This window comes from Octopus bimaculoides, chromosome 3, assembly GCF_046866305.1.
Source record: "Octopus bimaculoides isolate indiv1 chromosome 3, ASM4686630v1, whole genome shotgun sequence".
NCBI lineage: Eukaryota > Metazoa > Mollusca > Cephalopoda > Octopoda > Octopodidae > Octopus > Octopus bimaculoides.
In genome coordinates, this window is record NC_142930.1 from 84,342,982 (window position 1) to 84,366,832 (window position 23,851).

At 34.0% G+C, this 23,851-nt stretch overlaps 2 protein-coding genes across 3 annotated transcripts in view; one reads left to right on the forward strand and one right to left on the reverse strand.

Moving 5' to 3' along the window:
• Window positions 1-1,901: 1,901 nt before the first annotated feature.
• On the reverse strand, window positions 1,902-7,257 carry LOC106872994 (small ribosomal subunit protein uS17m). The gene is made up of 2 exons (XM_014920185.3): window positions 7,124-7,257; window positions 1,902-2,251 (listed from the first exon to the last, which is right to left on the reverse strand). The coding sequence occupies exons 1-2, from the start codon at window positions 7,238-7,240 to the stop codon at window positions 2,015-2,017; spliced, it is 354 nt and encodes a 117-aa protein (XP_014775671.1). The 5' UTR covers window positions 7,241-7,257; the 3' UTR covers window positions 1,902-2,014.
• Window positions 7,258-7,267: 10 nt separating this feature from the next.
• The window catches only part of LOC106872996 (mediator of RNA polymerase II transcription subunit 15), an 87,724-nt gene continuing 71,140 nt past the window's right edge, over window positions 7,268-23,851 (forward strand). For both annotated transcript variants that reach the window (XM_014920190.3, XM_014920191.3), the window contains exons 1-3: window positions 7,268-10,806; window positions 16,066-16,153; window positions 19,217-19,268. In XM_014920190.3, the coding sequence (XP_014775676.1) occupies window positions 10,745-10,806; window positions 16,066-16,153; window positions 19,217-19,268 (202 nt within the window). In that variant the 5' untranslated portion in view covers window positions 7,268-10,744. The remainder of the gene's footprint in view (window positions 10,807-16,065; window positions 16,154-19,216; window positions 19,269-23,851) is intronic.

Genomic DNA, 23,851 nt, shown 5'->3' on the forward strand with positions numbered 1-23,851 from the left:
TGTTTCAATAATTTACCCCAAGACCTTGATTAGATCTCCTGTAGGGTTTCCTTACTAGCTACAGATGCCAGTATTTCAAATATGTTATGCAAATATACAATTAAAAACAAAAATTATTAAAAATGCAATGCATATAATTAGCTTAGCTATAGCAATTTCTTGTGGAAGACATAGCAACCTTTGATGGAGTGCTGGTTGAGAAACAGCCCAAGATCATTTTAATATAACATGTCAACATAGGGCAACACTTCATTTGAGTGTTCTTGTTGAGATGTTTTTCCAGTGTACCTCTGTATATATCCAAAGATCAGTTAGTGACATAAATCTGAAAACTGATTGTGTATCTTCTCAAATTTTTGTTTTTTATAGTCACTTTTATGATACAAGTGGTCACATCAAGACAGATTTTTTCTGTTAAATTCTTTAACATCAAACAAGTCAATACAGCTTCTTGCTGGGAGTTTTGAAGAGTAAATCTATCAAATTTAAAGGGGATGTTAATTTTGAATGAAATAATTTTAATACTTTGGCATTTACTTGTCACAAACCTAACACACTACATATATAAACATTGTTGGCACGCTGGTAATTCATAGAATTTCTTCCAAGCTAATGAGCAAATAAAAGAAATAGCAGCCAAATCTCTCTCTCAAATCATATTCAACAGGCTTTTTTTATGAAAAGAAGGATGTATTGAATAGTTAAGCCCTCATACACTTCAATCAGCTCCAACAAAGCTGACCTGAAACTACACAACATCGACTGGGGTAACAAAGACCAAATGTTAATATTAGACCTGATTAACAGTAACAACATAGCATATTTAGAATTACTAGCTTAATTCAAAAGCTATAAACCCTACCAAAATAACAAAACAAAAAAAAGACAATATTTTTAGGTGCAGACATGGATGTGGTAAGAAGTTTGCTACCCAACCACATGGTTCTGGGTTCAGTCTCACTGCATATGTCTCCTACTATAGCCAAGACAAGTGTCTCCTACTATAACCCCAGGGCTAACCAAAGATTTATGAGTGGATCTGATGGAAACTAAAAGAAGCCTGTTGTATGTATGTATGTATGTATGTATGGCAGAAACCAAGGCTACACTTTAAGGACTGTGTCAAGTCCTCATTAAAGGCCTGTGATATGCAGGACACTGACTGGGAGAACAATGCCTGTCATCACCACGAATGGAGGAAGCAGGTTAAGGAGAGGATTGACACTTTTGAGAGCGCACGTATCCAGCATGAAAAACTTAAGCAAGCTGCGTGAAAGCGCACGGCTCATATAGTGAATGGGGAAAGCTTCATCTGCAATGTTTGCAGTCGTGTATGCTTGTCATGAGCAGGGCTCATTAGCCACCAGCAGAGCCGCAAATGCAAAATGTAAGTTAGTCCCAGAGCGCACAATGTTCCTGAAGGTCAGCAATGGTCTTCCTTGGTCACGAGTGGACGGCCATCACATCATGTATGTATGTGTGTGTGTAGGGTATCCAGCCATAGAAACAATGTCACAACATACAGTTGGAGTTTGGACAGCTCCCTGCTAGCCAGCTCCATGTCAAACCATCCAACCCATACTAACATGGAAGGTGGATGTTAAATGATGATGATGATGATATATATATAAGTGTGCATGTGTGTGTTTCTATGTGTGTATTTGTGTTTGTGCCCCACCACCACTTGACAACTGGTGTTGGTTTATTTATGACCTCATAACTTGACAGTTTGGCAAAAAGAAAGCAAATAAGTACTGCAGTCGATTTGTTCAACTAAATCCTTCAAGGTGATGCTCCAGCATGGCTGCTTTCCAATGACTGAAACAAGTAAAAGAAACAATGAATAGTAAATATTCTAGGTTTCATCAAAATTCTATAAAAAAAAGAACCCAAAGACAATGAAAAAGAAAACAAAATTTATTCAATAAATTCCTATAAAAAAAACAGTCATATTTCAAATGTCTAAACCAATGTTCAATAGATGTTATATTTTAAGATAATTAAGTATGGTGTATCAGGAAGGTTTATTAAGTAGTTTTTCCCTGATTTCCATGTCAACAAACTTAGTCCCAGCACAATTTTTTCCAGTGATAGGATCCACTACAGCACCATTTTTGAACAGCAGGCTTTGGATTTGATGAGTAATCTGAAGAGAGGGCCGCTCTTTCAGTCTGTCAATTACAACTACATCGCCAATATCGCATATTTTCTGTGGATCAAGTGCCCAGTAGGAAGAACGCTTGTTGAAGTACTGAAAAATATTAATAAGCATATTTAGAGAGCAAATATTACATCATACATATACACATACACAAACACAATCACATATAGAAACATACATATATATATACACACACACACATACAGACACATATACACCTACATACATGCACATACATATCCACACATACATACATACAAATTAAAGAAAATGGACTTAACGACATTATTTAAAATCACTGCAATTGTTTTGATGCATTCTCACACCAGTAGTTCATAGTTGAAATGTTACACAGCCATCATCTTACATCCTAGGTGTAGAATGCATCTCCTCAGGTAAGATAACCTACAAGATTTTTACCCAAATTTCACTTAACTATACATACATATTTACATATATATATGTGTGTGTGTGTATATATATTTATATATATATATATATATATATATATATATATATATATATATATATATATACACACACACACTATATATACATATATATATATATCAGGCTGAGCAAAAGTTAAGCAATGTTTTGAAACATGAAATTCATTACAATATTTTTCGTCAATGCAGAAATTTTATCCATCAAAGAAAGTACCATTACAATCAACACATTTTTGCCAACGAGTTCATTTATTCCGGTAACATAAAAATCTGGGGTCCTGGAGCTGATGAACTCTTTGAATGCACTTTCAGCATTGGTTTGATTTTTGAACTCCTTCTCTTACAGGAAACCACCAAGGTGGTTGGAAAAGTGGTAGTTGGTCGGAGAAAGGTCTGGGGAATAAGCTGGGTGGGGAAGAACTTTGTAGACAAGTTCCCTCAACTTCTGGAGTGTCATTAGTGAAATGTGTGGTCAAGCATTGTCATGAAGAATAACTGGCCCTCTTCTGTTGACCAGTCTGGGATGGAGGAGTAGCAGTTTTCTGGGCAATTTCACAGCAATATGTTTCTACAGTAATGGTTTTTCCAGGTTTTAAGAAGTTATATTCGAGGAGTCCAACAGTACACCACCAAGCAGTCACCATAACCTTCTTTTTGAAGAGCTCGGGTTAAGGGAAAGTTGTCAGTGCTTCATTTTGGTCCAACCACTGAGAAGAATATTTTTTATCATTGTACAGAATCCACTTTTCATCACAAGTTACAATACGGTCAAGAGATGGATTGGCCTAGTTATAGAGAAGAAGCAACAAGCAAATTTCATATCTGCGCATTTTCTGATTTTCATTCAAATTGTGTGGTACCCATTTGTTGAGCTTTTTTGATTTTCCGATTGCATGCAAATGGTTGCAGGCAGTTTTCTGGCTAACTTGAAGTTCTGTTGCCAGTTCTCAAGTGGTTTTACTTAGATCTTTCTCAATGATGGTCTTTAATTGACCGTCATTGATGACAGATAGGCATCCACTACACTCACGAACTTCAAGGCTCAGGTTTCCACTGCGAAATCGTTTAAACCATTTTCGAGTTGAACGCTCACTGGTCATTTCCTCGATATTGCGAGCAGTTTCAGTAGCTTTTTGTGAAGTTGAATAGCAAAATTGCTCGAATATTGTGCTTTGACAGTTCCATTTCAGATGATTGTAACAACAGTGAAAAAAATATCAATGTTAATTTATTGATGCATTTGGGCAAGTCTATGTCTGTATTATTAGACAATTGCAAAAAAATGTTTTAAAAAATTCAAAACTCTGCAAACATCCAGTACAAATTCTTCATGGTTCAAAACATTGCTTATTTTTTACTCAACCTGATATCTTATGTTACATTATATTGCATTATCTTATACTATATTATATAATGTATTAAAAATATGACTATGTTTGATTTTTTGTGTAGTTTTCATATTCAGTTATTAATCCTTTATGCTTGGTTTGAAGCAATGAGTTCTGAATTTTATCAATCTGATATTTCATGAAATGCAAGCAGCACATTTTGTGGTAAGTTGCAAAGGGTCTCGGAAATCATTTTATAACTGAAAAATTCTTCAATGCCAGAATTAAAATTATATCTCATAAAACAGAACACACATAACCACAAGCTCAAACAATCACACCAGAATGAAAATCTCCTGATTAACAGAAAACTACAAACTAACACACTACACACTGGATCATATAATCTTAGAAACCTGTTAACAGGGTTAATTAAGGTTGGTATGTTTTTTGAGCAAAGCTGATTTGGAGTTAAATAACAATAAACTTGAGATAGCCTAAGCCTTCAAGGAATTACAACACCAATAAATATATTCAACATAAAAATAAATATATTCAATAATATATTGAATAAATATATTCAACTATATTCAACATAATTAAATACCAAATTTAAGCATAACCACTATTATAAATTGACAGGATCCTTGTGTGAGACTTTGTCATGATAACCTCACTTCAACCATCTGGCTGCTCACTTTGTAATTTCTGAGAAGACTGGAGCCTGGTGTAGCCATCTGGTTTCACCAGTCCTCAGTCAAATCGTCCAACCCATGCTAGCATGGAAAGCAGATGTTAAACGATGATGATGATGATGACAGCAAGGAATGTAGAATGCAGAAAAAGGCTACTTAATAAATAGTGGGTTCCAATTTTGGAACAAGGCCAGCAATTTTAGAACAAGGAGTAAGTCAATTACAACACCAGCAGTGCTCAACTAGTACTTATTTTATCAACCCTGAAAAGAATAAAGGGCAAAGTTGACCTAGGTGGAATTCAAACTCAGAATGTAAAGATGGATGAAATGCTGCTAAGCATTTTGCCGGCATGCTTACAATTCTGCCAGCTCACCAACTTCTACTTTATAAATACTCCAACTTCTTTGCATGATACAAAGTAGTGTGCATAGAAACAATGAGACTATGAAATCTAAATGGTATAAAATTCATCAAGGTGGTAGGAAACAAAATTCAAGGAGAGATGAAAGCTTTGAGCTATTTCATATTTATTTCAAGCCACCAGTACAATAGTAAAATGCAGCAGCACTGCCAAAGTGATGGCTACAACAGAAGACAGCAGAAAGTTAATGAAATATTTTACAAATGAATTTAGTCAATGGTCCATCTTAGTGGCAATAAAAAATTAGTAGCTGTAACATAGAAATAGAATAAATTTAATTTCCATAGCTACCCAGAGTCTGACTTCAGTATTTTATTTCTATCTGTACACAATGTCACAAATACAGTTGATTAAATCAATCTCAGTGCTTGATTGGTACATATTTTATCAATCGACAAAGAATGAAAAGTATAGTCGACATAAAGAGCGTGACTAAAATACTTCAAAGAGTACCTCAACGACAAGTGATTGAGACCTCTGGCAATTTGCTATGCTTGAGAAGACACCAAAACAAGTGAAATCATAGTCATGACTAGTGCTGGTGACATGTAAAAGGCAGCCACTATACTCTTGGAGTGGTTGGCATTAGGAAGGGCATCCAGCTATGGAAACCAAGCTAAACCAGATGATTATCATCATCATTTTTACAAATTAATATTCTATACATGGGAATTCATACAACTATGAAAAAAATTTTGGTGAAGGTAAAGAATATGCACACCAGGTGGTTAGGGTGAGGGTTTTTGTTAGGCTGAAAACGGGTGGTGTGCGTAGTCTTTAGCACTTACAAAATTTTTTATGTGTGTGATTTAAGGGCGATTTAGTTGTTATTTTTAGCACATCTCACGACCACCTTATCTTCTTTGTCTGTCACTCTGACATATTTATATTTTTCAATATTTTTCTCCCTATAAACACATTAAATGGAATGATCATGCACTGGAGTGTGCTCCATTGCCACATTTAAGCAAAAAAGCTCAGTCTGTCCGTATTTTAAGAGTGGAAATTTGGGAATTTATGGGGTGAGAGTCGGGAAATCAGAAAAAAATTTGGTTAATGTTTACATCTTGACCCAGAAATGAAAAGCCAAAAAAAAAAAATACTGGAATAGGTGTAAAACAATGTGTAGGAAATGAATAGGAAAAAAGAAAAAAAAAACGCGTGCAAAGCAACAGGAAGGTGCGGGAGAGGACTGCGGAACAAATATTACATGGTATTTTGTCCGACGTTTTCACAATTCTGCCGGTCTACTAACCTTCATTATACTCAAAGGTGATGAAAATACCAGGCATTAAGGGAACCGGAAGTTATGTTGTTTTATAACTTTCCCCAAGGACAGTGAAGTCATTACTATCAAATTCAAGAGAACGAGTTAAATAACAATGCTCCGACGAAACTGGTTGAAAGCTGGTACCGAAAATCTGAACTCTGAAACTAGATAACCAATCTCTTACATCACCACGACCGTGATCTCGAAAGACTATGTTACCCAGTATACCAAATACAAATTGAAACCGAAAAATTATATAAAATACTAGCATGAATGATAAGGATTAAATTTTACAAAGAAATAACCAGTAATGCTTCAACATTCAAGACATCGAACATATCTATATCTAATAATAGCTGTAGTAAAAAGGATAGTATTGCTGTCTTCATCTAGTAGTAACACCACTAGTTTGCAAAGGCGAGAGAACAAAACATCTTGCACGTGTATTCTTTTTTCTTATATTAGTTTCAGTTTTCTCTTTTCTACTCTCTATCATATATTGTTGAATTTATGAGCAGAATATGAAAGGATACCTAACGGTCTAGCACCGACTCTTCTACACATAAAAAATAATAATTCTTTTAAATTTTGACACGAAGCTATCAGTTTTGAAGGGAGGGGCAAGTCGATAACATCAATCTCCAGAACTTAACTGATATTTTATTTTATCGACCACGAAAGAATGAAAAGCAAAGTCGCCCTTAGAATAATACGGAGCTTATATAGTACGATGTAGTCTATATTACAAAAAATAAGCAAATAAGAAAATTCTAATTAAAAAATATAAAAACTTTACCTTTAACAGATATCTATCTAAAGAAAGTTTAAGACATTGCACTCTGTAGGCATGAGGGTTGACTGTACTTCGTTTAACAACATGTCCCACTAAGATTCTACGAACAGTAGCCGCCATGATAGCTGCCTTCGTAAACAAAGTTATGTCCCTTGCTTCTCACTGAATTACGTCCCTTCATTCATGGTGTAATAATTTTGTTAATCGAACAAATTGTCATTATACATAAGAAAGGTCAGATATTTAGTTTTAAGGTTAGATAGTCTGGGTTTTAACCCCCTTATCTATCTAGCAATAACTTGAGCCAGCTGTTAATTTATCCTCCTTTTTTATTGAGATGTGGCTGAGAAGAAGAAGAAATAAAAAAGGCCTATGAAAAATAAATTCACGTACATGGATGTATGCATGCATGACTTTATTATTTTTTTTCTTTATTAGTATTCTTCCTAGAAGTAGGAAGCTGGTTTTTAACAAAGAAACAAAAGCTTCATCACTTGAATAACAACAATTTGTATGACGACAACGATAATTATTACATAGCAAAAAATACTTGCATATTTTTTAGTGATCTACCAACGGATTACATCTGTAAAGTCCCTGTCAACAAGTCTTTCTTTGCTTGAATACCCTAGATTTTCCAGATTCTCGCTTAGATATGTAATATATATATGTACACACACACACACACACACACACATATATATGTATGTAAGTAGTGGAGGCGCAATGGCGGAAATTACTTTGAATATTGAATTTTGTGTGTCCTATTTCTAATTTTTGCAGACAATATTACTTTTATATTTTATTTGACACTTGAGTAGAACTCCTGCCTGGAAACCTCGTGACAGACTTAGGTTGTTGAAAAAATCGATAATAGGGCCCTTCCAATGGATCCTTCTATCTACTACATATTATTAATATTTAAACAACCAAAGGGAAATAACCCATACTACCTGCTGATTTTAGCAAACCGATCAATATTTGATTCTCATGATCAGCCGACCTAATTCTGCATTTCACTACTCACAGTTTGAACTGCTAAACATTATTATTGCACTTCCTTAATTTGAATCTTAAACATTAAGGACTTCATTCATACATTTCTATACATACATACTTTTTTGAATGCCCGTTACTCCGATAATTCTGCATTTTTACAGTTACACTTTTTCCATGACAGTAGATAAATTTTTTAATCCACAATGTATTTGTAGTGGCTTCATGCAGGAATAGCGTGAATTTGATCCTCGATTGCCAAATTTCACTTAACACTTCAACAGCGCTTTTCTCATAGTAAAACAATAGTTTTTGAAGTTGAAAGGATTTGTATTAGAAAGAGGAAATTAGATTTTATTAGGGAGAAAATGTTTACTTCTGTAGTTTTATGAATTTTATTTGTTATTAAGAATTTTTTGGAGTGAAAAAATGACGCAGTGACCTAACAAATTGTATTTAGAATATTAATTGCAATTCTTTAATCCAAGAAATTTGGAATTGTGTAAATGTATGAATTTCAAACATACACACACACACAAAAAATCTGCCTTTTATAGTATAGATACGCAATTTAATTCCGTTCCAGTTTATTATGGAATATGTCTAAGTCTTGTTACTTTTCTTCCAACCACTTATGAAGAACCGTATTTTTTTTTCTTTTCGAAAGAATGTTTTCGTTAACTTCTAACATAAAACAGATACTCGATTGTGTGTGTTTTTTTTTTTTTTTTTTTTTTTTTTTTTTAATACAACAAAATACACTTTTCTAACAAGGTGAGAAAATTTTGGCATAAACTGCTAAGGTAGGAATTGCGAGGGGAAACTTTGAGAACTTTGGCCAGCACTTTCCTAATTCAATATCAACATTTACAAAATACATATAGGGAGTGGGCAAAATGAAGTATTTTACTGCATTTTTTATTTTGAGACAAAATATATTTTTTTACAAATGTTTACTACCTTACGAAAACTATATCAGAAATGCAAATGGCCTTCCCTAAATGCATTAAAAGCATTATAACATAAGCTGATAAATAACTATTTCAGAAAATTATCGCCGTTCCCTTTGAGCATATAAAATACAAATTTGGCTGGGACAAAATGAGTAAGACAAGATACGGTAAATTTGCCTCTTCAGTTCTCCAGAAAACAGACTCATATACAACAGTATCTATCTCTAGACAGCAGAAAGATCAGAGGTCCAAATAAATAAAAATATAAATAAATATCAAGGTCAAATGAAAGGCTCATGGAAAAATATACGCAAACTGACCACATTCAGCCCCTCGCAACTACCCTACAATGACATTTAAAAATATTGTATCACATCATCAAAATCTCGAAGTGACAAGATAATGCATAATTAATTTAAAACAATGTGAATCAATAAGCATTACATTTGACAGAGTAATCTGGATGCTGAAGGGTTAAAAAGTTTACTTCCCAATCATATTGTTTTAGGTTCTGCTCCACTTCACAGCACCTTAGACATGTGTCTTCTACTATAGCTATAGGTTGATCAAAGCCTTGTGAGTGGAACTGGTAGATGGAAACTGTAAGAAGTTTGTCATATATGTATGTGTGCATGCTTATCTCGACATCACATGCTAGTTGTCTCTCATACAAGCAGTGCCTTTCATTTCCAGTCTTCCATGAAAACATGTCCAACCAAGGAGAATTATTACTTCACTTGGAAACAGACAAGGAAGGGCATCTGGCTGTAAAAGATCCACCTCAACAAATTCTCTTTGGTCCATACAAGCATGGAAAAGCAAACATTCAAATGATCATTGTGATCATGATGTGAAATCAAAGAAATTTGACTAAATAAAAAAAAAGCTCAACATAGGATACATTTATAGCCTCTTCACCATCTGCTGGGATGCCCTTTTCGTGATTTTTTCTTCACCAAGCAGTTAAAGAGAAGAAATTATTGAAATTAAACATTACTCATTTTACCATATTTCAGACATCATGTTTTGAAACTGAAAATTATCAAACTAGACATTAGTGTGGGAAAAAAATGACTTGGAATCCAACAGAGAAAAGAATATTGATTGTTAAACACTAAAAATTATCTAGATATTTTATTAGCAACCTCAATTACAATTGGGTGACAGTTGAGGAAAAATTTCTGGTAAAAAAGACCTGCTACCTGACTCTCGTCTTCAGCAATTATGCTGACCAATTTTTACTCTTAAAGATGATGCAACTGTACAAAATAATAATGAACACTTGCAATGTAATGATCTGAAACAGGTAGGGAGAAAATGACAAGAAATCAGAAGTTACTAAATTTCCCCCCTCCCCTTCCTAATAATAAGTTTCGGAGTTTATACTTGGTTAGCTTGTTTGTATCTGAAATCGTGCGTTAAAATTGCAGAGTCATGATAGCCATTAAAAACACGTTCATACATTCACTTTTGTTTATTTTATTTCTTGATAGTGTTGTATATTAAAACTGTCAATAAGTTTCGGACTGATCAATGAAAATGTTTACAAACAAGAAAGCATGAGGAATAAATTGGTTTTGTTACTGTGTGAAATGAGTTGGTGACGTAGCGGAAGTTGGTATCACGTGCTCAGATTGGTTGTCACGACAGAACAATATTCTATGGTATCTCCATTATGTCAGACATGCAGAACGAGTGGAAAACCACGGAATTTCGTAACAGGGTCGTCATACAGATGTAAGTCTTATTAATTTATGCTTTTCGTTGTAAAGTTAATCATATATTTTTGTATTTAAATGATTGAAGGAAAATGTAGAATAAACAATTATATATTACAATTTATAATTACATTTACTGTTCTTCGTAAAGTAAACTGAGTCGTCAAATAAACATGCTGCAAAGAATTACAAATACACTCAATGTTTAACAACAACGTACAACGCTAAGCGAGTAAATATCCCACTATTCCCTTTTATTGTAGTTAGTTGATGATTTTTTTTTAAAGGAACCCTTTTCCGGCTTAAAACTAGCTCTGCGTATCCCTGTCATTGTAAACATGAGTTTACGGAATCAAAGTTTCGGTTGAAGATGAAAATATTAACCTTCCTCTCTTCCTTTAATATTTGAATATTCTTTAGTCGAGGCGAATAAATAGTTGTTTTTATTGTTAACAGTTTTCTTAAAACTTATGCATATATTACAAAGTAATACTATCGTTAGAATTATTTCACTTTATACATTTTTGTTTCATTAGATTTTTTAAAAAGATTGTATCAAAATAATTTTGAAACTCTCTCCAAACAGTTCGTGACGATCTTGAAGACTTGGTTCTATTTAATGTTGTGTGTGGATTGGAAATGGAGAGTTTTGATAAACATTTAGGCCTTTCTTAACGGCATTAACAATATTCCTTTAATCACAAATAGCGATTCTAAGTTGTTGAACCCGAGTCAATCTGAAATGGTTCATCTTTTGCAGATTGTTTTGGTTTCATTATCAATCCTGTGTACTTAGAACCTAAGATCGCCTGAAATGTTTAAGAAAAAATGAAATTGGAAGTCAGTTTATTATACTCCTTCCCAATATTATGCTATTCTTCAGTAAGTGTTCTGTTAATATTGTCTGTAACTTGATAATATTACTGAACCGGCTGCAGCTTTTTTTTATCCGCCACATTTTTCTTTCAGTCAGTTTGAGTTATTTGTAGCCTTCCCTTACAATAAAATTATAATAGTTGGAAGCTTAGTTTAAATTTGTATTGGTTCTAAAATAAAGTCTTGTTCATTTAACTCTGTTACTAGACAATACAGTCATTTATGTGAATTGTTATACTGTGTTAGCAAGAGCCTGTCGGCTCTCACTTCTATCCAACTGTAGTTATGTATATTACTCTAATCCGTTGCAGTAAAATCTAATTTTTGTTGAATGTCCATGTTGCTACTCTGTAATCAAAGCTGTTCACATTCTCTGCTCACGTTCAGTCATTAGATCTCTTAATTAGAAGGCCCAACGAATTTTTCGAACAGCGTGTATATGAAATTGCTTCTATCTTTACCTTTCTCTCTGTATAAATATTGAAATATGTAAATACGTATCAATTATTCCTATCACCAAACTAGGTAACCTCTTTGACAGTGCCAAACCCTAGCTTCCTGCTTTTCTGCTCTTGGTAATGCCACTGAGTAAGTACCCTCGGCTACTTGTGTCCTGACTGGCACCAAACCCAACCTTTGCACAATGTAATCTATATTCTAACAGAACATGCTTATCTTACTGTGCATAATGTTTGCTTCCTGAACTGTCTTATAGCAAATACACTTCACCTTCGGGTTTTAAAAAAATTGGGTGGGGGAGGATCCCTTCCTTTTGATGGGCAACTCGATTAATTAATTTTCTTTGACTAAACACTTTGAAACTTCGGATACTGGTAAAATGTGTCTTATAGAACATTGAGAAAAGTTTCTATTTACGAAGTTATTTCGTGTTAAAGTTGTATTTCAGTAATTTCAACTAATCAATGACGTGTGATCAGCTGAATAAAATTACTGCTGTTGTTTGTCAACAACAACTTCCGGCGGTGTATATTTCGTTTGTTACTGTTATTTATGACATATTTCATCTAAGTTATGTTCGTATGAATAAACGAGTGTATCTGAAGCACGTTTACTTCATGACACCACCTTAATCGTTCGTGCATTTCTACTGCTTTTAGATTTTTTCTCTGTTTTTCAGCTACTATTTTCGTAAAGACTCCCCCCCCCCATTTTCTCGCAAATTATTGTTTTTTGGGGGGTTTTTTCTTTGCAAAAAATCTAGCTTTTCGGATATCCATGTCAGCTTGGATTGCTTTTGTGAATGGAGATTTCAAAAATAAACTCCATTGAAGGCATAACCCACTTCTCTTCAACAATCTTAAATGCAATTTCTTCAAACTTCAAAGAAGTATTCTTGCACCATATCAACACACACTTAAAATCACTACAGCTGCATCACAATGTTTGATAAATTCTCTTGGGATCTTCACATAAATAACATTGCCATATCTTCAGATTTGTTTTCTGTTCTGAGCAAGACGGTACTGCTACTCTGATCACTTGCTCAACACTTATCACATAATTGAAGCAGTGTGATTGACATGCACATCCATTGTTAAACCACATTATAATCACCTCACATGTTCATGTTATTCCTATGCTAAGCAAGAATCTCCTACCCATGCTTCTCTTCCACATAAAGCTTAATATCTATCTTCTCAATCATCACCATTGTTGTTTTAACATCCACTTTTCCATGCTTGCATGTGTCAGACAGAATTTGTTGAGGCAGATTTTCTACAGCTGGATGCCCTTTCTGTCACCAGCCCTCTCCTGTTTTCAAGCCAGGTAATACTTCACCATGGCCAGTCATGTCTTTATGGAAGATAAAGAAGACAGTGCTTGCAGTGACACTCATTCACAACTATTACATGATGTTATGACAAGGAGAAAAGAAATTAGATACTGCAATCTTGGATGCACTAAGTCTGAGAAAAAAAATGAAAGACCGAGTAGTCATGACTGAAATTCCTTTGGTCATTGGTGTGTTAAATCAGAGTGCACAACAATTAGCTAAAAACTGAAAATTATAGTTCACCAATGTTATCCACTTGAGGTTATGAATTACATCAAACTTTGCACAAGCATGCAAAATGCATACAACACTAGCATTACAGTGATATCACATATGTAAATAGTGAAGATATTAACCAGATACATTTATATATTAACACGACTAGAGTACTAAATATATAATACTAAACAACATCAAACCTAACCCATACACAGTTTAATACCAGACATGCATATTTTCCATAAACAAAGATTTCAAAAAATATTTTGTAATGAGCACACAATGACTTGTTCTCATTTAGCAACAACACAACTCTGTTAAGAATACTTCTTATCTCAAAAATACACCACTAAAATACTATATTTCTTAGTTTTCATAAATAAATTGCAGCTAAAATCAAATATTGCCTTCAACTGCTAATCTTTATAATGCCTGGTCTTTCTTGATAGCATAATTTTTAAGAAACATGAAGCACTTATCATCTGAACAGGTAGGCAGTGTACCTTAAATTTGAGAACTTATTTAAAGTCATACACCAATCACATAGATGAGTCAGAAAAGCAGCCCTTTGGTGTCTTTCCCATTTGCATAGAAATGGCAACTAAATATATTTGAAGTCATAGCTTACCATCTTATAGAAGGAATGATATTGTCTTTGGTATACTCATCATGATCACTATGATCATTTGAATGTTGCTTTTCCATGCTTGTATGGATCAAAGGGAATCTGTTGAGGTGGATCTTTTACAGCCAGATGCCCTTCCTTGTCTGTTTCCAAGTGAAGTAATAATTCTCCTTGGTTGGACATGTTTTCATGGAAGACTGGAAATGAAAGGCACTGCTTGTATGAGAGACAACTAGCATGTGATGTCGAGATAAGCATGCACACATACATATATGACAAGCTTCTTACAGTTTCCATCTACCAGTTCCACTCACAAGGCTTTGATCAACCTATAGCTATAGTAGAAGACACATGTCTAAGGTGCTGTGAAGTGGAGCAAAACCTAAAACAATATGATTAGGAAGTAAACTTTTTAACCCTTCAGCATTCAGACTACTCTGTCAAATGTAATGCTTATTGATTCACATTGTTTTAAATTAATTATGCATTATCTTGTCACTTCGAGATTTTGATGATGTGATACTTTATTTTTAAAATGTCATTGTAGAGTAGGTGTGAGGAGCTGAATGTGGTCAGTTTGACCACAAAACAGAATATTTGGGCTTGATATGGCCAGTTTGAATGCTAAATGGTTAACATAGCTATGCCTGTTAAAATCAACAAAAAAAAAGGGAAAAAGATAATGGTTATGGCTAGAATACTTTTTGTCACAAATCTACTCAGTGGAGGTTGACTAAACATTAGACAAGTACAGCATGCAAACTCTCACTCTGGATTATATTCTATTGCAAAAAAGTGCCATTTTTCTTTATTCATATACATTTTCCCCTCTGTTAAATTGTTCTTATTTTCTTTATCAATTTCTTCTCGATAGCCTCCATTCCTCCGTACTTGTCATAAATTCATTTCATACAATTGCTTTTACCTTTCCTGATTTTTCACTTTTAGTTAGTGAACTGAGTCCATGTTAGGACACTTCCATTGTCTAATCCTCATTGCCTAACCCTCTCTTCTGGAACTGCATCTCTTGAATTCCCTTCCTATTCATGCTTTTACTTGAACATGTCTACCCAGCCTGCAAGATTTGTAATTGAACATTCAATGCATTTAACTCCAACCTCTTATCATGTTCTCTCGATCTTGAGAGGAGGGTTAAAAAGATGATGTACACCTGTTATTCAGACAGATTATATAGTATGTGGTATAGCATTTTGTTTACATTCAATGTTGCTCAGTTGTATCTACTAGTGGCATGAATTTTAGTTTAGATGTATTAACATGATCTACTACAATTTATTTGGTTTTAACATATAGATACAGTTAGTTCATTGTTCATACATTGCAGTGTATTTCTAAAGATTACACAGCATCATTTTAATCCATTTGAATCTGTGTTATTCTGCTTCACTTTGCCACCAAACTGCTACCATTTTTCCCAGACACTGCTGTTCTTGATCTACTGCTACAATATAACTCAGTTTAATTATGGAGACTCTATATGGTTGTTCCACTTGCTAGAAGCAGCAGCTAAATCTTTAAATTACACATCATGATTTTAGAGAAAGACCCATTAAATAAGATGTTTTAAATTCTTATAACTGTTGCAGAAAGTATTTTTAAATGTTTCAATAATGCATCTACTCTTAAGTGTACCTGCACAACAAAAAGGTATTGGTTACATCAGTTCTTTGATGTAACCTTCTTTCTGTTTAATCTTGAATTTTAAAACAAAAAAGTTTGATCAGCTATGTCTTCTATTTCAGTGAAAATGCCTTGAAGCAATCTGGAACTAAAATTCCTAAATCCAGTGTGGAAATGGAAAATCATTTACATCAAAAGGCCAAAACTAAGGTAGGTGAAGTAGTTTGGAATTTTGAGTCTTAATTTGTGAAATTTGAATTAAAAGTTTTATACCATTTCAAAATGTTGACATTCTCTTATTGTAAGGATCTTTATAAAGAAATAAATACTTTGTCTTTAAAAGAAGATATGTTAATACACAATCTAATACAAGCTGTAAATTTGTAGAATACACTTCAGCAAATGGAATTAATAATTAGTGCACCAAATGCAGTTATGTGATTATACTGTGAGCATTTATATAGTAAACAGTGTAAACAGCTAAGTTTTTAAGATTTTGAAATGCGGTAAAGGACTGAAGCCAACATAAAAATTTTCCTGTTATGATGGGCTAATGAGAGAGGATTGTTGTTAAGAAGTTCCAATCAACACATCTTGAGCAGACCTGTTTCATCAGATGATAGTCTAGTAAATGTATAGGCCTTACTGTATGGTATTTAGGAACCACCTTCACCTCATGCCTGCACAAAAAGACCATAATGATTGTACTACAGGTGATTAGAGAGAGAGACACTTCTTTGTCATCAAAAATATAGTCTATATGATGCTTGTGGAAGAGTTAAGTAGTGGTTGCCTAGTAGGGCTGGAGTCCACATTGACTGGATGAAGTTTACAGACTAATTCTAATTGTAACAAAAATAAACATTATTCTTACCTAAATTTGACATTAGTTGATAATAGATCCATTTTCTGAAATAATTTTAAGGTTTTCTTCAATCTTGCAATGATAAAGGTAGACTATGTGATTTATGTTTCTGAACAGTAATGTTGCATGCCATTGAAATGCTAGTAAAGGAGGGGGAAAAGTATTCCTATGGAGAGGAGTCTTTTCTGTGAATCGTAAAGATAGGGTTAAATGTTGTTGTATGTTATAAATCAGAAATGGGTACTACATATAAAAGATGGTTTGTACTGTGATGAAAGTGGATGTTGAGGTAAATTTCTTACACATGATAACTAAGACAAGTAAATCAAAGAAGATATGGAACTACATTTTGATGTAATCTGAGAAAAATTAAAACTAACTATAGGATTAGCAAATATGTGACACTGCATGGCTACCAAACCAATATTAGAATGAACAACTGACAAGAGGGGTTAAGTAAAAATCAGTAGTTATATGGAATGTTTACCATCTTACTTTGCTTTCTACATATTTGAAATGACTCGGTGACATTATTTTCATATTTTTATTTGTTTCTATGAGAGTAAAATAGCTGAATAGATTATAATGTCCAACCAACAGCTTTTAAGTTGTTAATTTTTCTCTCCAGTGATGTTTTAGGCAAATTATTTACCTCTGCTTATCTCAGCTTATGTACCGGGTCTTTAGGTTAAAATTTTTGGTGATAAAATAGTTCCCTATTTAAAGAGAACTCTTCTCTTAAACCTTTCGCATTTAATCTGGCCAAACTATTCTACTTGTTTTATGTTAAAACTGATCAGATCTAGCCTCTCACACCTACTCTATAATGTCATTCTGAAAATACACAAACTCACCACTGAAATCTGAAAGCTATGAGATAATGCATGATTAATTGAAAACAATGTGAATAAATAAACTTTACATTTGACAGTAATCTGAATGCTAAAGGGTTAGTGTTATAGAAAATAGAGGTCATTTAGAACTCTAGTTTGCAAATATTTACATTATTTCTGCTTATAAATAATGTTTTCTCTAATAGAAAACAAATGTTCAGTTATGGAAATCAATGTAAATGGCTATGTTTGAAGCTACAACTCAACATATCATTTATATCTTCTATTCATATTACTATATATATATATATATATATATATATATATATATATATATATATATATAACATACAAAAATAAGAGGGATGACCAGCATCTCTTATTTTTGTATGTAATATAATTTTAATCTTCGGATTTTTTTTAATATGCTAGACCACTGGTTCAAATTGATTAATATCCATTTCTACTCTCATAAATAAATTTATATATATATATATATATATTTATATTTTGGAGAGATATATTATCCAGGCAGATACTATATTAGTTCTCATTTTGGTTCCAGTTAACAGCTAACCACAATGATCAGTGTTTAACATCTGTGACTACAATTCGTTGTTAGTCATTCCATGAATTCTTCCGAAGGGTAATTCCATGTACACTTCACTGGATGGTAATAATTGTCTGGAGCATATATATAATGTTAAAATAATAAAGAGTATGGAGACTTGTTCTTCCACAAAATTTATTTTATAGTTATATACAGCTTATTATAATGACCTACACATGTTTCCACTGCGACTTCTCACTGTTGCAAATGCAACCTTGCAATATTGTGGTTGCAGCTTCACTAGGGTCCATCCATTTGGTCATCCTCAACGTGAACTGATTGTATATAACTATAAATTAAATTTTGTGGATGTACAAGTCTCCATACTCTTTATTATTAATGATAATTATTTATATATATGTGTGTTGTGTAATCTGTTCCAAGAAAGTACAAAACCATTCCATATACATAAATATGTAGGTGCAGGTGTGGCAGTGCGGTAGGAAATTTCCTTATCAACCACATGGTTCTGGGTTTGGCCTCACTATGGCACTTTGGGCAAGTGTCTTCTACAATAGCCCTGAGTTGACTAAAGCCTGCCTGCATGCATACACACATATATACAAACAAACAAACAAACAAAGTGTATGTTAGTCTTGACACCATGTAATAGTTGTCAAATGATAACCAGTCATGTAAGAAGTATCATTAATTTTCAGTATTCTGCAAAAAACATTTCTGGCCATGGGGAAATATTACCTTGCTTGATAGCAGGTGATGGTGGGTGACAGGAAGGGCAACCAACTGTAGAAATCTAGCTGAATAAACTCCAGCCAACTTATGCATGCATGAAAAAAATGATGGTGATGATATTGCCATCAGCTGTCTTTTCTTGGTCAATTAGTTGATAATCCACAGCTCGGGGAATTACTGTGGTGGTTATTGAAGCATCTTGATAGAATTTAATAAACTTTGACATAATCTCTATGTGCTTCATTTATTGATGCCTGCTATTTTATTTACAGGAGGAATATTTGGATCTTTTATCCAAGTTAATTATCCATGTGTCTGAAATTTGTAAGTTACTATTTTTCAATCTATTATTTTAACGTTTATGCCCAAACCATGACAACCACAAATACAATGGAAGACACTTATTACATATGCAGGACTAACACTTATTATAGTAGTGAGATGGCAACATCTGGCCATTTGTGAGAAATCCTTAACCATCATATAACAACAATTGCACATCTTTCTTCCTTTAAGAAATAGAAAACATACACCAAAAACCTCATCCACCACTAGAAATTTCTCTCTTCTTTTCAACTACAAATTTATGAGCTGCCACTATCAATGTTGACTCAATGAAAGACAGGCCTGGAGAGCTTGTAGAAATGCTTGAGCTGATGGGGTAGTAGTGATCTGTATACAAGAGGTAAGGTGGAGAGCAGCTACAACCCCACTTCTTTTGGATAGGGAATATATGATCAAATGCTTCTGGATGGGTAACTGTGCTGAGGTTGGGAGAATTGGCATAGAATTGGACAGTTAAAGTAACTGAGATCTTCAAAATATGTGACAAAATAATTTAGCTACAACAAATCATAGGCAACATGACAAGAATTCCCTATGCATATGCACCACAGTCACGTCTGACTGACAAGTATATGATCTGTTTCTCTAAGGCTTTCTTGCAGATTATCTCAGTAATAAATTATTGGAAACTCATTTTTACAGCTGGTGACTTTAGTGGACATGTTGAGGCAACATAGTTATTCTGGCCTACACAAGCCTATAGATATGATGCAAAGAATTAGAAAGGAACATGGCTATTTGAGTTCTATGATGCAAATGACCTAACTGTTTGCGATGCCAACTTCAGAAAATCAACCAGCCACCTGATCCCTTATAACTCAGTTTAAGCACACAAGCATACATACCAAGAAATAGAGTTGACAACAACCAGTTGTATGTTCAAAGAAATGTGAATTAACACGTATGATAAGGAGGAAAAGATAGATACTTATAAAACAGAGAGTCAGCCTACAGCAAGTCACAGCCTGATCAGTAGCTGGAGCAAGTTTCCAGCCAGATGGAAAGTGATATGGTGGTGGAAACGATACAAGAGGCAGAGACAAGAAAAACAGCTGAGAAAATATTGGAAGAAAGGAAGAGACAAGGAATTATATCAAATAGCTAGAAGGGAAGCTACATGCCATATATACATAGCAATGAGAGAAGCTGAAAGTAAGAGGTTTACCAAGTTTTGCAGCAAGAAGATAGAAGATGTGGCAAAATTACAATTACAAAGCAAATCAAGATATCATTGGGAAATGTGTTTGAAATGCTAGCATTTCACTTGCTCTCACTGATGTTGAGAAGTGAAGAAAATCATAGAAATGAGAGGTTGCTGAATATGGAGAATGCATAGATAAAAGAGAAGGTCTAGTAGAACCGAGAGAGGGATCAGCTATTGAAGTTTTGACAACTGTATGGTTGAAAGTGCTATTTAGAATATGAAGGCAAGGAAAGCAACTGAACATAAATATAGTCACTGAGATAGTGAAAATATTTGGGGATGTAGAGCACATGCTCATCACTAATATAGTCAGTCATGTAGTACAAGGTGTTCTACTTAATGACCATTGTCCTCATCAACTTCTACAAGAGAAAAGGAGATATTTTGGAAAAGAAGTGACCATAAAACCATCAAAATTGATAAATCTGATTAGTGAGAAAATTAGGTTAGATGAGATGCACTTTAGGTTTGTACCAGGATAAGGTACAATTTGTGCCCTTTTCCTTGTTACACAAATACAGGGTGAGTTCTTAGATAAGAGTAATCCATTACACTTAACATTCATCTACTTGGAAAAAGCTTTGACAGAGTACCATGCTCTGTAGATTGGTGGTTACTAAGAAAACTAGATGTAAGTGAATAGCTTGTGAAAGGTGGGCAAACCATGTATAGAGACTGTCAGTAAAGAGAGAGTTAGCAATGCATACAGCAAGGAATTTGATGTATAAGTAGGTGTCATCTTTATATGCACTATAATCGTGACTGGAAATATTCTCTGGCCAAATACATGCTCAAAGAAATCCTAGTTGAATAAAAGAGTAGAAATTTATAACATACAGGACAACTGAAGATTTCTCCAAGGCAGTCTGCTGTAAGCCATATACCCTTCTGCTTATTTCAGTTCTTTGGGTTATAACTGAGAATATAAGGCTAGTTTTCAAACAAAAAAAAAGAAATCTTATTCAAATGACATAGCTCTCAAAGAATTAGAGAAACAATTCCAAATGTGGAAGCAAAAGTTAGAACCAGGAGATTTTTAAGTAAAACCCTATCAGAGAGAAGAAAGAACTCTATAACCATCAGGGTGGTAGCTATGCTCAGTATGTTAGAAAGGAGTATGTAGGAACTCTGTACTGTATACTGAAGTAAACTCTGATTGTACAAGAGATTCTGTGGGATCATAAGAAGGCTGACAGAGAAGGAATACATCTGTAGTAAATGCACAGAAGTTGTTAGCAGAAAGAATAGAAAATTTTCAGCTGCTGGGAAAGCTATAATTGATTGCTTCTGTTACTTAGGTAATCTAAATAGCAGTGAGGTTAAGTGTTCCATAAGTATAGTAACCAAAGTAAAAATTGGGTGGAAAAAGTAAGGGTGTTATTACTTCTGCTAGCCACAAAGAGATTCTCTTTCCAGGTGAAAGCTAGATTGTATAATGCTTTTGTGCAAAGTTGTGTGTTATGTGGTAGTAGGGCATGGGACCTTGCTGAATATTGTAGAGGAGAAACAAAGGCTGGAAAAAACCTATGGAAGAGAAAGATATGTGAAGAAGAGACGAAAGCCGATTTCAAGAGGCTGAGCCTCACAAAGGAGTTACACAGTGCTAAAATAGACCTATCCAACCCTTGCAAGCATGATAAAGACTAAAAATTAGAAGTGGCAAAAGGAAAAACTTGTTTTTGATTCTTTTGGGATATTGACAAAATAAATATTGGATGTATACAAACAGAAATTAGAAAATAGAATCATACCGTTTAGTTTAAAGATTTATAAGAGAACAGTGTGAATTTAGGATTTAGGACAAATAAACATTTTGTAATATTAGTTTAATGCTTGTATTTAGAGAAATAGAGTTCACTGTAAAAGTGTAGTGGAGATCTGGAGAAGATATGTCAAATCCCATTCGTTTTAGAATTTGCAGTCTCTTGAAATTTCTTCAATGGCTTCAAACTTTACTTATGTTACTTGTATTTGATATTTCAATAATAATAATATACAAAATGTATACAATGTAAGGTAGATAACTGAAGTAACAGCTTTATTTTATGTTGACAACGAATTATCTTTTGATATGGAATTAAAATAATATTAAACATTTTTTCAATAAGTCAATGAAATCAGGACTAAATTGAAACCCATGTGAGTTGATGAGTGGAAATAATTTAATGGACTGTCTTGCTGAAGACAATGTATGGGTGTTCATCGTTTGCTGAATGACCTTCACAAATGATTTGTTTATAGTGATCAAATATATGTGCTGTACATTAGCTCACTCTTTCTGTCAAATTGATGTTACCTGAACAGGTGCATGGTTACCACACATCAGGTGTCGAAGTGATCACAGAGTAACATGAAATGAAGTGTTTTACTCAAAAACACAATGCACCACCCAGTCTAGGAATTGAAATCATGATCTTGTGATTGTGAGTGCTCATCCCTAACCACTAGGCCATGCAACCTCATATTGATATAATTATTATATTTAATGATTCAAGAATAGGAAAGACATAGTGTGTAATATAGTACTGCAGGGTGTTATAGAAAATAGTATGTTTGATGTAGTAAGTATAATAGTAGGGATAATAAATTTATATAAGAAGTGCTGATCTCTCAAAGTAGATGGAACACATGGAAATGGGAGACCCAGGAAGACATGAGAAAAAGTACTGAAGAATGACCTCAGGATGCTGAATCTTTCAAGCGAGATGACAAAGGACTGAGATGCCTGGTGCCTTGCTGTACTCAAGAAGACCCATACTCCACAGCAGAAGTGTTAAGACCAGTCCTTCTGGGAATCTAAATCACTCATGACGGTGCCATGCAAAAGTGCCTGTGCAGTGCCACATAAAAGCACCCAACACACACTGTAAAGTGGTTGGTGTTAAGAAGGGCATCCAGCCACAGAAAACACACCAAATCAGACTGGAGTCTGGTGCATCTCCCCAGCTTGTCAGCTCTTGTCAAACCATCCAACCCATGCCAGCATGGACAATGGACATTAAGATGATGATGATGATGGTTTAATGGTTCAAGAAAGGGGAAGTGTTTAATATTAAGTAAGACAAGGTATTATGGAAAATAGTATGATTTATGTGTAAGTGTAATTGTGATGTATGTTGTTTGGAATAACTATTTTCTATACAACAAAGAGACTATTTCAAGATCTTAAAATGGACAAATTGCTGCTAAGCATTGTCTGAATGGCCTTCTACATGTGTTACAAAGATATTTTACAACATAAGAAGAAACAAAAGTTATCATTTTAAAGAAATCATGGATTTGGTAGACGGAAACTGAAGCCTGTTGTATATATTTATTTGGGAGTAAAATCATTTCCCGTTCTAGTGAACTCGGATAG